General features: G+C 54.3%; 1 protein-coding gene across 1 annotated transcript; it reads right to left on the bottom strand.

The window, feature by feature from the left end:
• Positions 1–35: 35 nt before the first annotated feature.
• avil (advillin) lies at positions 36–14,811 on the bottom strand. The gene is made up of 20 exons (XM_088917420.1): positions 14,640–14,811; positions 13,796–13,888; positions 12,804–12,878; positions 12,099–12,295; positions 11,625–11,733; positions 10,269–10,379; positions 9,535–9,740; positions 9,001–9,079; positions 8,782–8,880; positions 8,240–8,393; positions 7,296–7,396; positions 6,596–6,733; positions 5,205–5,363; positions 4,828–5,007; positions 4,293–4,438; positions 3,661–3,805; positions 1,871–2,059; positions 1,696–1,764; positions 945–1,070; positions 36–324 (listed from the first exon to the last, which is right to left on the bottom strand). Exons 2-20 carry the CDS (start codon positions 13,853–13,855, stop codon positions 211–213), a joined length of 2,457 nt encoding a protein of 818 aa, XP_088773546.1. The 5' UTR covers positions 13,856–13,888; positions 14,640–14,811; the 3' UTR covers positions 36–210.
• Positions 14,812–16,364: the final 1,553 nt, after the last annotated feature.

The raw sequence follows: 16,364 nt of genomic DNA, 5'->3' as shown, positions 1-16,364 counted from the left end.
GTGTCGTATATAGAATGCAGAGACCGCAACAGGACTTCCTTCAGACTGCAAAAAGTTTCAACTTTATTTTCTCAGTAATGACCATTCGTGCTCCAGGTGAGGTCAGAGATTAAAAGCATCGTCGCTGTGCGAGGATGTAGGCTGGAGGCCTGCAGTGGGCTCAGTGCACACAGTGCCCCAGTGCCCCTGTGCCCCCCGCCCCCCCTCCCGTTAGAAAAGCCCTTTGCTCTTCTTGAGGCAGAGCTGTTTCCAGTGGGGCAGACCATCAAACTCATCCCGGGAGATTCCCATGACGGCAACAAAGTCCTCATCCGAGAGGTGTTTCTGCGGAGAGGGAGAGGGAGGCGAGAGCTCAGTGGTAGGGTGTTGGGGTGGCGGAGTGTCAGGGTGTTGGGGTGGCACAGTGTGGGGGTGTCGGAGTGTAGGGGTGTTGGGGTGGCATAGTGTGGGGGTGTTGGAGTGTCAGAGTGTAGGGGTGTTGGGGTGGCATAGTGTGGGGGTGTTGTAGTGTCGGATTGTCAGGGTGTTGGGGTATGGGGGTGTTGGGGTGTCGGAGTGTAGGGGTGTTGGAGTGTGGGGGTGTTGGGGTGTCGGAGTGTCGGATTGTGAGGGTGTTGGGGTGTTGGGGTGTCGGAGTGTCAGGGTGTGGGGGTGTGGGAAAGCTCTGTCTGATTGCTTGCTGCTGCCCTGAGCCTGAAGTCCCAGAGCAGGACCCTTGAGCGGTGACTCAGAACTGGAGGCAAGCAGGTCCTGACTCAGCTCTGCCCAGGCTTACTTTACTGGAGTCCTCTAAGTCAGGGGTCAGGGATTAGAGACGGGGTCTAGGGCTTAGGAAGAGGGCTTGGTGACTGGGACAAGGGTCAGGGGTCAGGGAGAGGGCTCAGGGACAGGGAGAGGGGTCAGGGGTCACAGTCGGGGGCAGAGGGGGTACAGTTGCGCCCTACCTCCTTCAAGGCGGGATCCACGCCCTCCGGCAGCTCATGCGCCTGTTTGTTGAGCAGCTCCTTGGCAGAGAATTTCTTGTAAGACTTGGGGGCCTCATCTGGGGCCGCAGGGCTTCCGTTCAGATCCTAGGGGGTGCACAGAAGAGACCACTTACTTCCCAGAGTCCAGCTCCCTTTGGACCATTCATCTCAATGCTCTCCGGTGATCTGTTTTAGTTTCCATGTTTCTCCCTCACTATGTGAATTAGGGATGGCACGCTGGGGTCAACGCTGGGGCCCTGGGTCCTGTCTGCGTGGAGTTTGTATGTTCTGCCTGTGTTTGTATGGGTCTCCTCCACATGCTCCTGTTTCCTCACACAGTAGTGGTGGGGTTAATCGGTTTCTGGAAAAGCCCGTGTGTGAGTGTGTGTGTCTGTGTCATTGTGTGCCCTGCGATGGACTGGCATCCTGACCAGAGTGTACCCCCAGTTGTGCCCGTTGCTTGCCAGGATAAGCTCCAGCTCTCCCACAACCCTGAATCGGATGAAGTGGTTAGAAAATGGACGGATGGGTCTGTAAATAAAGAGCTGACTGGTAGACTTGATGACCTGTCCTGCAGCGAAATCTGGGTGAACTGCTGTTTCTCACCACCAGAAGGCGCTGTGACCACACTCCCCTGCCTTCCAGTGTGTTTTACACTGACGATGTGCTCTGTTGACGTCAATCACCCCTCACTGAGGACACCCTGCTGCTAGACCTGCATCTTCCTTACCGCCGCAATCCTGGTGAAAGAGGCAGCGTCGCCCAGCTCCTTCTTCAGCTCCTCGTAGGTCTTTCCTCCCTGTGAGGGAAACAGCAGCTGAGGAGTTAAACAGCCGCGGCGGGCAGGAGAGCCGGAGACAGGAGATGAAGCAGAGCAGTAAAGACAGGGTCTTGGGGGCACTCACACTCCACTTGTTGGGGTCCCAGGCGGTGAACCAGCCAGTGAAGGTTGGAGGCTCGAAACCCTGCTTGATGAGTAGGATGGGGGTGTCAGGGTCACGCCCCCCAGGGTGAGTGAGCAGGTACTCCTGACATGTGACCACCGCCTGCTCGCGCTCAGTCTTGTTCGCCGAGTTGCCCACCCAGAGGAACACCTGCGCAGGGCACCCAGACACACATCACTGCTGCTGACACCAGCACATCACAGCACAGACACACGCATCACAGCACACATCACAGTAGAGACACATGTATCACAGACACACATCACTGCTGCTGACACCAGCACATCACAGCACAGACACACACACACATCACAGCACAGACACACGCATCACAGACACACATCACTGCTGCTGACACCAGCACATCACAGCACAGACACACACACACATCACAGCACAGACACACGCATCACAGACACACATCACTGCTGCTGACACCAGCACATCACAGCACAGACAGACACACACACACATCACAGCACAGACACACGCATCACAGACACACATCACTGCTGCTGACACCAGCACATCACAGCACAGACACACACACATCACAGCACAGACACACATCACTGCTACTGACACCAGCACATCACAGCACAGACACACACATCACAGACACACACATCACAGTAGAGACACATGCATCACAGACACATATCACTGCTGCTGACACCAGCACATCAAGCACAGACACACACACATATCACAGCACAGACACACGCATCACAGACACACATCACTGCTGCTGACACCAGCACATCACAGCACAGACACACACACATCACAGCACAGACACACGCATCACAGACATACATCGCAGCACAGACACACATCACAGCACATCACAGCACAGACACACACACATCGCAGCACAGACACACGCATCACAGACACATGCATCACAGATACACATCACTGCTGCTGACACCAGCACATCACAGCACAAACACACACACACACATCACAGCACAGACACACGCATCACAGACACACGTCACTGCTGCTCACACCAGCACATCACAGCACAGACACACACACACATCACAGCACAGACACACGCATCACAGACACACATCACTGCTGCTGACACCAGCACATCACAGCACAGACACACACACACATCACACCACAGACACAGGCATCACAGACACACACATCACAGCACAGACACACACATCACAGACATACATCACAGCACAGACACACACATCACAGACACACATCACAGCACAGACACACACATCACAGTACAGACACACAGCACAGACACACACACATCACAGCACAGACACACACATCACAGTACAGACGCACGCATCACAGACACACATCACTGTTGCTGACACCAGCACATCACATAACAGGCACACACATCACAGACACACACATCACAGCAAAGACACACAGTCACATCATAGACACACACACCACAGCACAGAAACATATCACTGCTGCCAACACCAGCACATCACAGCACAGACACACACCACAGTACAGACACACACACACAACAGCACAGACACATCACAGCACAGACACACACACACACATCACAGTACAGACATACACATCAGAGCACAGAAGTAGGCACATTACTGAACAGATGCACACACATCGCATACACATCACAGGACAGACACACACTATGATCACTCCATGACTGCACTACTATAATACTGACCCATTAGAAAATAGCACAAATGAACTAAACATTAACATGACATCATATATAGGGCCTTTCATCATACTTGGTCCCAGGTGTCCAGAAGCATGACATCATCCTCGCTGAGGTCATCCTGTGTGAACTGTGTCACCTCAGTGGCAATGAAGCGACCAGTCTTATTGGATAATTCAAAGAGGCGGGGCTGGTGATCTGGAACTTCCTGCTGTAGCCTGCCAATAAGAGAGGGAGTTGCAGTTTAAAGCCTTCCGATGACTTCACAAAATGTGGAGCAAATGCAGGGTAATTATCAATATTGACAGCTGTTACTGGTGTAATTCCAGGATTGATAACTTCCCCTGGGGTTATTCTCATGTTTTACAGCTGCCCCTTGGGGTAATTCCCATGATTGACAGCTGCCCTTGGGGTAGTTCTCATGATTGACGGCTGTCCCTGGGGTAGGTCTCATGATTGACTGCTGTCCCTGTGTTAATGCCCATGATTGACAGCTGCCCCTGGGGTAGTTCTAGTGGTTTACAGCTGCCCTTGGGGTAGGTCTCACGATTGACAGCTGCCCCTGGGTTAATGCCCATGATTGACGGCTGGCCCTGGGTTAATGCCCATGATTGACAGCTGCTCCTGGGGTAGTTCTCATGATTGACGGCTGGCCCTGGGGTAGTTCTCATGATTGATAGCTGGCCCTGAAGGAGGGGGTCTGACCTCTTGTCGTTGGCGTAGGGTGTCTTCCCACCCAGCTGCTCCCAGAACTCGGCAGACTCCAAGCCCTCAGCCACAATCTCCTCGGACCCTTTACCAATCAGCGCACTCAGCTTCTTCGCCATCTCTCGCTCGTCCCCGCTGGAGCCCTGCAGCGCGAGACACAGCCCTGAGGCCTGGCTCCACACTCCCCTGCTTCCTCACAGGGGTGGGCAGGTCCCCCTCCCACACCCCACCTTCCAGCTTTCTCCTCCTCCAACAAGTCACCTCTTGTATTCTCCTTAGCCTCTGCCTCCTCTCTTCCCTTCACCTCCTCTCTGCTCCTGTCTCTATCCTTCACCTGCTGTCTGCCTCCTGTCTCTACCCTTCACCTCCTCTCTGCTCCTGTCTCTCCCCTTCACCTGCAGTCTGCCTCCTGTCTCGATCCTTCACCTCCTCTCTGCTCCTGTCTGTACCCTTCACCTCCTCTCTGCTCCTGTCTCTACTCTTCACCTCCTCTCTGCTCCTGTCTCTCCCCCTCACCTCCTCTCTCCTTTACCTTTCCACACCACACGAAGTAGCCTGCCTGGTGCTGCAGCAGGAAGACATCATTGGAGTTGAGGGAGGCGGCCAGTGCCGGCACCTCGATGGCCTTGGTGTTGGACGGCTCGGTGCCGCGGACCTGCAGCAGTCGGATGGGCGGCTCGGGGTCCGTGAAGCCCCTCCGGGAGGTGCCACCCTGGAGCAGAGGTCACGGGGGCAAAGGTGAACGCTGGCACACAGTATCGAGTACTGCAGACTTGCCAAACCCCACAGTCCCCCGCCATCAGATCCGTGATGCTGTGATCTCCTGCTTCCTTCACAAATCCGCTCACACGACAGTATGAATCATCCGAATAATATTTATAGACAGCGGGCAGGAAAGCTGAAGCTCACCTCGAAGATGACCATCCTGCCCTTGAAGATGGACATGAAGTGGCGCGGCTCCTTGCCCATGGTGACGCGCACCTGGACCGGTTTCCCGCCGTACTTCTGGTCCAGACTGACCGCCTGGTAGGCCGAGGCGGCGATCTCGTCCTGGGAGGCGTGACGACCCTGAGTGGAGGTGAAAGGTCAAAGGTGCCGCCAGTGAAGCTGACGCTGGAGTCTGTTGAAATGGAAGACAGCAACTCGGCCGAAGCGCCAAGAGCACCTTCCAGTCCCAGCACAGGGGAGGCTAGCTGGCTCTAGCAATAACACTGATATATTAGAGAGGTACAGCTACTCCACAGCTCTCTGGTCCCGAGTTTGATTCCAGACTAGGACACCTTCTGTGTGGAGTTTGCATGATCTCCCTGTTTCCTCATGGGTGTTCTGGTTTCCACCCACCTTCCAAAGACATGCAGTCCAGTTAAATTGCTCAATGTGTGTGTTTGTGCTGTGTGTCCTGACACACACCCTGGACAGGACACCAGCCCATCACAGGACACCAGCTCATCACAGGACACATACACCCTGGACAGGACACCAGCCCATCACAGGACACCAGCCCATCACAGGACACACACACCCTGGACAGGACAACAGCCCATCACAGGACACCAGCCCATCACAGGACACACACACCCTGGACAGGACAACAGCCCATCACAGGACACCAGCCCATCACAGGACACACACACCCTGGACAGGACACCAGCCCATCACAGGACACCAGCCCATCATAGGACACATACACCCTGGACAGGACACCAGCTCATCACAGGACACCAGCTCATCACAGTGAAACACCTGACACATGTTACCCCTTCTTTCAAAAGGGGAGGGAACAGGAGCTTCTGGAGAACACTATCTGCACTGCACAGTCTGGAATTGAAGCCAGGACCTGGACATGAATCTGCTGTGCTGTGACACTACAGTGCAGGGCATTCATATATAGCACACAGAAATAACTGAACTGTTTTCTGCAAACACACAGGTTTGAAGGACTGTTCACTAAGCAAGATCACATCTTGCGGTGGCTTTATGGCTAAGGATCTGCGCCTGTGGCTGGAAGGTTGCTGGTTCAAATCCTGTGGCCAGCAGAGTAATCCTACTTCGTTGGGCCCCTGAGCAAGGCCCTTAACCCCAACTGCCCTATGGGTGCCGTATAAATGGCTGACCCTGTGCTCTGACCCCAAGCTTCTCTCCCTGTCTGTGTGTCTCATGGAGAGCAAGATGGGGTATGTGAAAAGACAAATTCCTAATACAAGAAATTGTATATGACCAATAAAGTGATCTTATCTTATCTGTCTGAATGCCTGCCTGCAGTTCCCAGGCTGTCCAGCAGGTGACAGCATCAGCCTCACCTGCCAGAAGTAGAGCAGGTAGCACTTCCTGTTGTTGACCTCATAAGTGTACAGCACCAGGTAGCAGTCGCCTCCGTAGAAGAAGCCGTAGGACTTGGGGTCAACGGGGGCCAGCTCCACATTCTCAATCCTCCACACCTGCAGAGGGCGACACAGATCGGTGCAGCTTCTGCTTCCTGCTGCTGGAGTTAGCACCCCTCCCTACACACCTGGCTTATGGCCATGGGATCAGTCAAGACCAGGTAGTGTGGATCTTGGTTTAGCGTCTCATCTGAACGACAGCGCCTCCTACAGCCCGGTGTCCCTGGTCACCAGACTGGGTATGAATTTCACCAAACCACTGGTTTGGAAACTCAGGCACAGAAGGAAGAGCGCCACCTTGTGTGCTGCATGAATCCCGGCTCTGTTTTCGACCTTAAAGTCCATGGCTCACACAGGAAGGAAGCGATTATTATTAAAGTCATGGGTGCTGCATAGTTTTGCATAACATTGCTTAACCAAACACTAATACCAGACTGTGTCCAGTCGCAGGGCTAGCTCCAGTGCAGATGATCCATTTCATTTTCTATATTCAGATGAATCTATTTTCATATAGAAGGGATTGACTCCTCCTCTGTTGTCTTCACTGAGCTGCACTGGTTACTGGACTGGGCGGCTGCGGAGCTGCTGGTGAGCCCGTGTCACGGCTGGGGGAGCTCACCTCCACCTGGCCCGAGCCATCGTCCACCATGCGCTCCTGTGCCGAGATCTCCGGCTTGGCGTGCATGAGGGTGGCGTCAAACTTCTCCTGGGACACCTTGGCTGGGGGAGACAGGAGGGCAAGGGATCTATCAACTTATACCCATCCAACCGTCAACAGGAGCAGGTGAAGGTTCGTTCCACGCCGAGAGGAAAGGAACAGAGACACAATGTTTCGGCTGTGGAGCTTCTCAAGATGTGAGGGAGAGAGGCAAACCGGCAATTAATGCAGCACAGGAGTGCAGAAGAGAGGGTAGTTGAGAAATTCTATATTCTAACAGAGAATAAAATATTCTCTATTCTAATATCTTCGAATATTCTCTATTCTAATGGAGAATAGACATTTCTCTATTTCGTTGCAGGTTCTGACTTCACACCTGTCTTCCAGTTCTCTCCCCTCCCTGCTCGGTGCCTCCTCTCAGCTCAGTTTCCCTCTCTCCCTCACACCTGGAGAAGCTCCACAGCCGAAACGTTGTGTCCCTGTTCCTTTCCTCTGAGCGTGGTATGAACCTTCACCTGCTCCTGTGCAGCCCGTGCACGCTAACACAGTTACCAACTTCAAGTCCTCAACAGGTCAGCCGGCCAGCCCGTAGCTCGTGCGCCTGCCAGCTGAGGCTCGTTCGTTGGGGGCTAGTGTGCAGCTCTGATCCTGCTCCCTTCTTCAGCTGAGCCGTCGGACGGGGCCTCAGCTGTCAGAGGTCACCCAGCAGCTCCTGCTAGGCGGCCTGTTATTTTTAAGACTGCTCTCAAGATGAGTACCACCTCCGGGCTGGACCCAGCTTGCAGCTTAAATCAGAACACAACTGTGGGCGCCGGTACCCCAGACCACAGCAGGACCCCTCGGGAAACACCAGCTGCCAGGTCGGGGGTGGCGGAGGGGCACGGACCCAGGCTCTCAGGACTCACCCACTCTGCCCACGCTGTAGGTCCTCCCCATGCCCACCGTCTGCTCCCTGACCGCCCAGCTCTGGAACAGCTGCTTGAACAGCGCGGACTCGGCGCCGTCGTTCACCGTCTCCACGTTGGTGGTGACCGGGTAGTGTTTCATCTTGATGAAATCCTGCGGAGCAGAGGCGACACCCTCAGTCCAGCAGGGCTCGCAGGTCTCCCGGGACCTTCAGACCTGGGGGAGAGGGGCTGCACTGGCTCACTTCACTGAGGACTGAACTCATTTACACCCTGCGCTGAGATACAGAGGCTTCTCACTGTACCTGAGTCACTCCATCAAAACTGGCAACCTTAGATAAAATCATGATCTGCTTCCTAGGATGATGGGTCAGTTTAGAAGAGGTGCCACTGCCCCATAACTAGAGTCTAGAAAAATGCTAACTGTAATAGCGATTCCTTGAATTTCTGTAATGCTTTTCAGCTCAGCCCTTAATAAACCAGCTCAGAGCCTTCCTTCTGACGCGAGGACCCAGTCGTATTCCCCTGCGCGGGACACACACCATAGCGCGGGCCATGGCGGTCTGCCGCTCTGCCTTGTTCGCCCGTTTCCCCTTCCACACGAAGATCTTCACACCGCCCTGGTCCAGGATGTAGCAGTCCTGCAAAACACAAGGTGGCAGTCAAGAGCGGAGCCCGGCCGCAGGGCTCGGGGGGTTGTGCTTGTCAGGCTGGGGCGTCATCAGCTCGGTGACCCCTCTCTCGGTGTGTCGCACACTCACATCGTGGTTCAGCAGGTCCTGGACCAGTGGCCTTGTTGCAACCTCGGTGACCTTCATCTGACCCTGAGCATCAGACACGCTGCGGGAACAGGACAGGGAGGATCATGGGATCACAGGACGTTATTGACATACAAACAGACACAGAGGCTGTAGGCACAGACTGACATGGAGACACAGACTGACACACAGAGACAGACATGAAAGGATAGATAGACACACAGAGACAGAGACACAGGCTGACGTGGAGACAGACTTGGAGACAGACAGACACAGACTGACGCACAAAGGCACAGACACAGACTGACACATAGAGACACAGGCTGATGTGTTGGTCACTGACAGTCACTGTTACAGTCACTTTCTAACAGACTGATGTGGAGACAGACAGACAAACAGAGACAGAGACACAGACACCCAGACACACAGGCTGACATGGAAACACATAGAGACAGAGGCTGACATGGAGACAGACTGACACACAGACACACAGGCTGATGTGGAGCTGACACACACAGGCCCTCAGCCTGAACTCACTGGTACAGGGTGACGTTGGCTTTCTGCTGCTGGTCGGCCTGTTCGTCCGGCTCCCCGCTGCCCAGCTCCAGTGTCCGCTGGCCCAGAATCCCAGTCAGCATCTCCAGCAGCTCCGGCGAGTCCTGCTCCGCATCGCCCTCAATCACCCCGATCTCAGCACGGCCCCCCCGCTCCCGATCCCGAATATCCCTGGCCAGCAACATTCCCTGCAGGAGACAAGCAAGAGGACACACCCCACAGGTCTGATTGCACAGCAGTCTGATCCAGTCCAGGTTTTACCAGTTACAGGAAACTGCACACAAGGCGACAATAAGCCTTAATAAGGTTTTAAGACGAAGTGCCCTATTGTTTACTCAGTAGGACTGAATGTTATATTCCACATCAGGATTGTAAGTCCAGTGAGAACAACGAGCCCTCCAGCAGGTAAAACCCGGGTTTCTCAGGGAACTATAGTTCTGATTCAAGTCTCATTGTTAGCCAGAGGCCACAATTAACAAAACAGGACAGTCATGTGGTAAACAACACCGGTAAGACAAGTTTGGGGTGATGGCTGTACAGTATGTGATTCACAGTCAGAACGGTCAGTGGAAGACATCAGTACGAGGCCTTCCTCTCTCTGCACTGTCTCTCTGTGCATATGGACTGTGAAGACTGTGTCAGTGTGCACATAGTGTGTCCAGAGATACTGTCCAGTGCTCAGTAACCAGTGTTGTCCACTGTCCAGTGTCCAGCACCTTGAGCCGCTCCTGTTGGTTGCTCTCAGGACCATTCCACTGGATGATGGTCTTGCCGATGTCCAGGAGGAAGACATCTCCCAGGTTGAAGCTCTTCCAGTCCATCTCCACCTGCAGAGACCCAGTAATTTCAATTCAAGATGCTTTACTGGCATGACCGATGAGTACAATCAGTGTTATCAAAGCAAAAAAAATACAATTATCATTAAAAAATCTACAGACATTTACAATAAAGACACATCATACAATATTTACATATATTGTAGACATATGGAGCATTATTGAGAGACAGGCTCACATACTGGGCTGTCTGTTCAACTGTATCTTTGCTGCACAGGACGTCCCACTGTATGCAGGACACACCCACCATGTGGTCCTCCTGTCACTCACAAGCCACGCCCACAGTAAAACACCCCACTGTAGCCAGTACACTTGGCTACACTTGGTGTGTGTGTGTGTGAGAGAGAGAGAGAGAGAGAGAGAGAGCTCTGTCAGTGCGTGAGTGAGCTCTGTCAGTGTGTGTGTGGGACCTGTCAGTGTGTGTGTGAGCTCTGTCAGTGCGTGAGTGAGCTCTGTCAGTGTGTGTGTGTGGGACCTGTCAGTGTGTGTGTGAGCTCTGTCAGTCTGTGTGTGTGTGAGCTCTGTCAGTGTGTGTGTGGCAGCTCTGTCAGTGTGTGTGTGAGCTCTGTCAGTGTGTGTGTGTGGGAGCTGCCAGTGTGTGTCAGCTCTGTCAGTGTGAGTGCGTGCGTGTGAGCTCTGTCAGTGTGTGTGTGTGGCAGCTCTGTCAGTATGTGTGTGTGAGCTCTGTCAGTGTGTGTTTGAGCTCTGTCTGTGTGTGGAAGCTCTGTCAGTGTGTGTGTGGCAGCTCTGTCAGTGTGTGTGTGAACTGTCAGTGTGTGTGTGAGCTCTGTCAGTGTGTGTTTGAGCTCTGTCAGTCTGTGTGTGGCAGCTCTGTCAGTGTGTGTGTGAGCTCTGTCAGTGTGTGTGTGGCAGCTCTGTCAGTGTGTGTGTGAGCTGTCAGTGTGTGTGTGAGCTCTGTCAGTGTGTGTGAGTGGGACCTGTCAGTGTGTGTGTGAGCTGTCAGTGTGTGTGTGAGCTCTGTCAGTGTGTGTGAGTGGGACCTGTCAGTGTGTGTGGGACCTGTCAGTGTGTGTGTGAGCTCTGTCAGTGTGTGTGTGAGCTCTGTCAGTGTGTGTGAGCTCTGTCAGTGTGTGTGTGAGCTCTGTCAGTCTGTGTGTGGCAGCTCTGTCAGTGTGTGTGTGAGCTCTGTCAGTGTGTGTGTGTGTGTGTGTGTGTGTGTGTGTGTGTGTGTGTGTGTGTGTGTGAGCTGTCAGTGTGAGAGCCAGGCTGATGCACCTCTTTGGCAGTCACCCTCCTCTTTCCCTTCACGTGCAGCAGCCTCTTGATGTCGTAGCTGTTGGTCTCCGTGTGTTTCATCCCTGATGCCACGCCCCCCTTCTTATAGCTGCAGAGCAAGCCAGACAGACAGATGGGTGGACAGAGCCAGACAGAGGGACAGCACTCTCTCGCTCCGCCCTGCAGCCCCGGGTACGTGACGGAGCGATCTGACACTCAAGCACTCGGTCAACTCAAACCCTTACAGGTGGAACAGAAGATGCAGCTGTCAATCGGGACACCACCTCCTTGAGCACCACCAGGGATACCTGTCCCTCTTTATAACCCTCTGGGCCTGCAGTGTCAGGGCAGGGGGTACAGTGTAGCACACTGCAAGGCTGCTCTTCCTCAGAACCGGGCCTGTTAAAGCTCAGTGCTTCCCTGACACAGCTGGGCAGCTGGATCCAGGCTCCGGGCGCCGCCGTGGGGACTCACATGACGCCCTGCTTGAAGTAGCCCCTGAAGGTGTCCGACTCGTGGCCCTGGACCTCCCTGTGCTGGACGGGCCTCCCGCCCAGGAACTCGTCCAGCTGGGTGATGTAGATGGCGGCGGCCCCCTGCTCGTCCTGCGTGGATTCGGACCCGATCCAGTAGTGGGCGTGGTAGGACACAGTGGTGCCGCACCGCTGCGTCTGAGAGAAACACACACGTCGGGACGACAAGAGACTGAGCTCAAGCCCCTCTGCGCCCTCTGCTGGCGGGTTCCAGGACCCACACATGCGGCGCGCTGGAGAGCAGGACAGGTTAGAAGCTTGGTGTTGAAACTCCACCTCTGACCAACGAACACACACACAGTGTGGAGAGGAAAATCGGATTACAGTTCAGAAAGTGTTCACGTCTTTTCTCCTACCCAGCACACAACAGAGCAGTACTCCGCATCAGCTGTACTTCGAACTGGACTTGGAACAAGTGCGTGAACTTAATGTGAAGACTCTGATTTATTTAACTGCGCCTTTATTATTTAATCAAGGGTTTAGTTAATCCTCAGATCCGTTCGTTACGGAATACGACAGAGCAAGGCAGGCCTAATGGCCTCCGCTTAGCTGTAGTCCTACTGCATGCTCTAATTTATGTTTACGTGCATAATTGGCAGCTTGATTAAAAATACCATAAAATGAATGAAATCATCTGCTCACTCACAGACAGCAGGATGTAACAATCTCCTTCGTAGAAGCTGCCGTGGAACTTCTCCTGCACCAGCACCAGTTCCATCTTCTGCAACACAAGGAGGGGGAGACTGAGCAGAGCTGAGCAGGGCTGGAGGAACACAGCCGAGGGGGGACATCGGCCGAATTTGCCCTCAAGGCAGCGGGGCTGAGGATTCCGGGTTCAAATCCCAGGTGGGACACAGCTGCTGTGCCCTCGAGCTGGGTGTGCCGCTCGGGTGGCTCCAGTTGAATGCCCAGCCGTGTAAACGGACACTCACGTGCGTCTCTTTGGATAAAAACTTCAGCCAAAAGATGACCAATGCATCTCCAGAGAGATGACGGAGCAGCTCCTTGGAGAGATGGTTCAAGATCTAACCGTAAATGATCAGGATCTGATGCTTCGGAGAAACTACAAGATACTTAAATAGACATCTGGAAGATAAAACCAAAGTGGGAGTGTTTGAAGGAAACTGAAAATGAACTGTGGAGCAGATCAGAAGAACTGTGTGCGATCAGAAGAGGCAGCACAGGTCCTCCTGGAGAATGGGCACTAATACACACAGTCCAGGGAGACGCGGTGGACTGGGCTACAGCCAAGGAGCTGTGGAGCCTGTCGCTGCCCCGCTGTGGGCTCAGGAATAGCGCGCTCAGGCTGGGGAAGAGCATCATAGGCTACATCACACGCACAGCACACAAAACAGGGGAAAGGGAAAGGGTTTTTAAAAGTCTGAGATCCGGGTTTTGAAGGGCCCCAGAACAAGGATTGGGCAACTTTTCCTCTGCTTGCTGAAATGAGTTATGCCATGTAAGACTTATATTAAGGACATGAAAGATTAAAAACAGAAGGAAGGTGTCTGTATTCCATTTTGAGTGCGGTCTATTCTAGAAAATCGGGTGCTGTGATTTAGGGCGACACACTCGTCGTGCCCTGACGAGGCTCAGAGACAGCCCCGCTCGCCACGGGTGCCGGAGACTCAGCTGTACCTCGATCCTCCAGACAATGATCCCAGGCGTGTGGGTGACGGCGCGGAACGTGTACTCCATGCTGCCCGCGGTCTTCCTCGGCTCTCCTGTGGGCTGAAACACCACCATCATCATCATCATCATCATCACGGCTGTTTCAGCACACGGCTCCGGCCCTCCCAGGGCAGCTCCCACTGGCGACGCTGCAGGTCGACAGGTGTCTGTGCAGCCACACAGGGGCGCTGTCGTGCAGCAAGCAGTGAAAACCCAGGGCTGGCCCACTGGACATCCCCGCCTCGGAAGCAGGGAAGGTCTGAAACTCGCCAAGGCTTCCTGGCCCAAACCAGTCACTGACCAGGGGAGGAACACGCTGTCCTGCTAAGGATGTTTTACATGTGGACACTTCGACCGCTGTCTTACAGGAACAACATGCACAGGACCCTCCAGGGAGATCTGGCCTTCAGCTCCAGAGCTTCAAGCCCTGTCTGCCCTGAGTGACAGTGACAGCTGCCCCTGAAGGACAAAATACCTTCGCACAAAGCTCTTGGGACCTCCACAGCAGTCAGGAGACAACAGACAACAGGTAACAGGTACCAGGTAAAACCCACAAGTTCATCTCAGACACTCAGTCAAGGTCTTTTACTGCTTCCTGGGATCTTTGGGTTCTGGCACCAATCACACTTACAAACGTGGAATCTTCCCTGTCCAGCTCAAACACAAACACCCCCACCTCCGGCAAAAACCACCCCGGTCCCGAAACCATTATCCCACGCCTGTCCTCATTCCTGCTTCTGTCAGTGTGTGTCAAACTGCAGAGCTGAGAGCCGAGAGCCTACAGGAATCCCGGCTGAGGGTCGGCTCCTACCTCAGTGCAGCGAGCTGGTCAGTCAGCGATGTCCGGCGATGTCCGGCGATGTCCGGCTGCAGGGCTCAGGCGAGATCGAGACTCACTGGACCGACCTGCTTCGGGGAAAGGAGCACGAGGATCTGCTGCCTTCGCTCCTGCGTGCACCAGCCCAGCCCGGCGCTATTTGACTGAGTTTGCATGTTTCGAGCGTCGCTGCCTCCTCCCTTCAGGCCCTCCTCCGAAAGGGAAAGGCCTTTGACCGCCAGAGGCAAATGAAGACAGAACTATTACAGACTCGCATGCAAAGGAGAGGCCAGGGGGTGGGGGCGGCGATCTCAGGAGCCCCTGCAGCTGACCGCCCCAGGGGGTGGACAGGCTTGGGGGCTGGACGTCGATTTCAGGAACGTACCTCACCTGTCCACTCTCACCCTGCCTGGGGCCCAAACAGAGCTCTCGGCTCTGGGCCTACATTGCCTGCATCCCTCATGCCGAAAGGATATCTCAGCAGCTGCATTAACGCAGTGATCTGTTGATTTAGGAAAGAAATCTCGCTCCCAAGACACAGGCCCCCTGACATCTCCACTAGCAGTAATGTGATGCCACAACCAGCCCTGAGAGGGTTAACTGCGCTGCTCCTGGTTTTGCATCCAGGGACAGATAAGAGACTCAGATCCTGCCTGATGAGCACCGAAGGAGAACTCTTTCCGATTACACGAAATGAATTTCTCGCTGTGTTCGTACACCGTTGGCAAGACAGACAAAACGTTTACGTACAGGGAAGGCCCACTCGAGAACCATCTTTCCAATTCCTTATGAGACCCAGCGATGGGGAATACATCCCTTTGTGAAGAGAGGGCTGTTCACCATGCCTACCCTGATGACGACGGACATTGACAGGCGCTGTCTTAGGCCATTTGCTTTCTAAACAAGGTTCTGTGCTTTCTGCACCTCTGGCGTGGGCACCGGCGGGGCGGCTGGGAGCAGCCATGCAGGGCTGGAGAGGGCCTGGCTTTCTCATTGCAATACAGCGGGAAGTCTGCGCGTGAAAACCCCCCCGAGCCAGAGAGCAGGATATGCTGCCCTGGGGCCTGTGGGGAGAGCAAACATTTTCTCCATTTTCTCTAAACAGAATGCAAATCCCCTGGGGCTTGTTTGTCCTGTGATGTTTGACTGCCAAATAGGCCTCAATGGCAGCGATAGGGACTCCAGCAGGGAAGGAGAGAGCAAAGCAGATAAGACCGACTCCTGAGGGAAGGAGAAATTTGGAGAATTTGATGCGTGCCTCTGAGTGCACGGCTGGGAGTGCCTCACTGCGTCTGCTCCAGATGCACACGGGTTCGACTGACAGGAGCAGCTGAGACACGGGTTTGACTGACAGGAGGAGCAGCTCAGACAGGGGTTTGACTGACAGGAGGAGCAGCTCAGATAGGGGTTCGACTGACAGGAGCAGCTCAGACAGGGGTTCAACTGACAGCAGCAGCTCAGACAGGGGTTCGACTGACAGGAGCAGCAGCTCAGACAGGGGTTCAACTGACAGGAGCAGCAGCTCAGACAGGGGTTCGACTGACAGGAGGAGCAGCTCAGACGGGTTCGACTGACAGAAGCAGCAGCTCAGACAGGGGTTCGACTGACAGGAGCAGCTGAGACAGGGGTTCGACTGACAGGAGCAGCTCAGACAGGGGTTTGACTGACAGGAGGAGCAGCTCAGACAGGGGTTCGACTGACAGAAGCAGCTCAGACAGG

The sequence above is a fragment of the Atractosteus spatula genome, chromosome 1 (assembly GCF_055471065.1).
Source record: "Atractosteus spatula isolate fAtrSpa1 chromosome 1, fAtrSpa1.hap1, whole genome shotgun sequence".
NCBI classification, from domain to species: Eukaryota; Metazoa; Chordata; class Actinopteri; order Semionotiformes; family Lepisosteidae; genus Atractosteus; species Atractosteus spatula.
The sequence above is the reverse complement of the archived record's forward strand: the minus strand, read 5'-3'. Positions and strand labels throughout refer to the sequence as shown.

Bases quoted from the DNA above. Each gene is read 5' to 3' on its own strand.
- avil (XM_088917420.1), bottom strand. From the start codon at position 13,855: ATGGAGTACACGTTCCGCGCCGTCACCCACACGCCTGGGATCATTGTC. The intron at 12,879-13,795 runs GTACAGCTGAGT...CTTGTGTTGCAG, and splicing joins TCATTGTCTGGAGGATCGAG to AAGATGGAACTGGTGCTGGT. The intron at 3,806-4,292 runs GTCAGACCCCCT...TCTTATTGGCAG, and splicing joins CCCTACGCCAACGACAAGAG to GCTACAGCAGGAAGTTCCAG.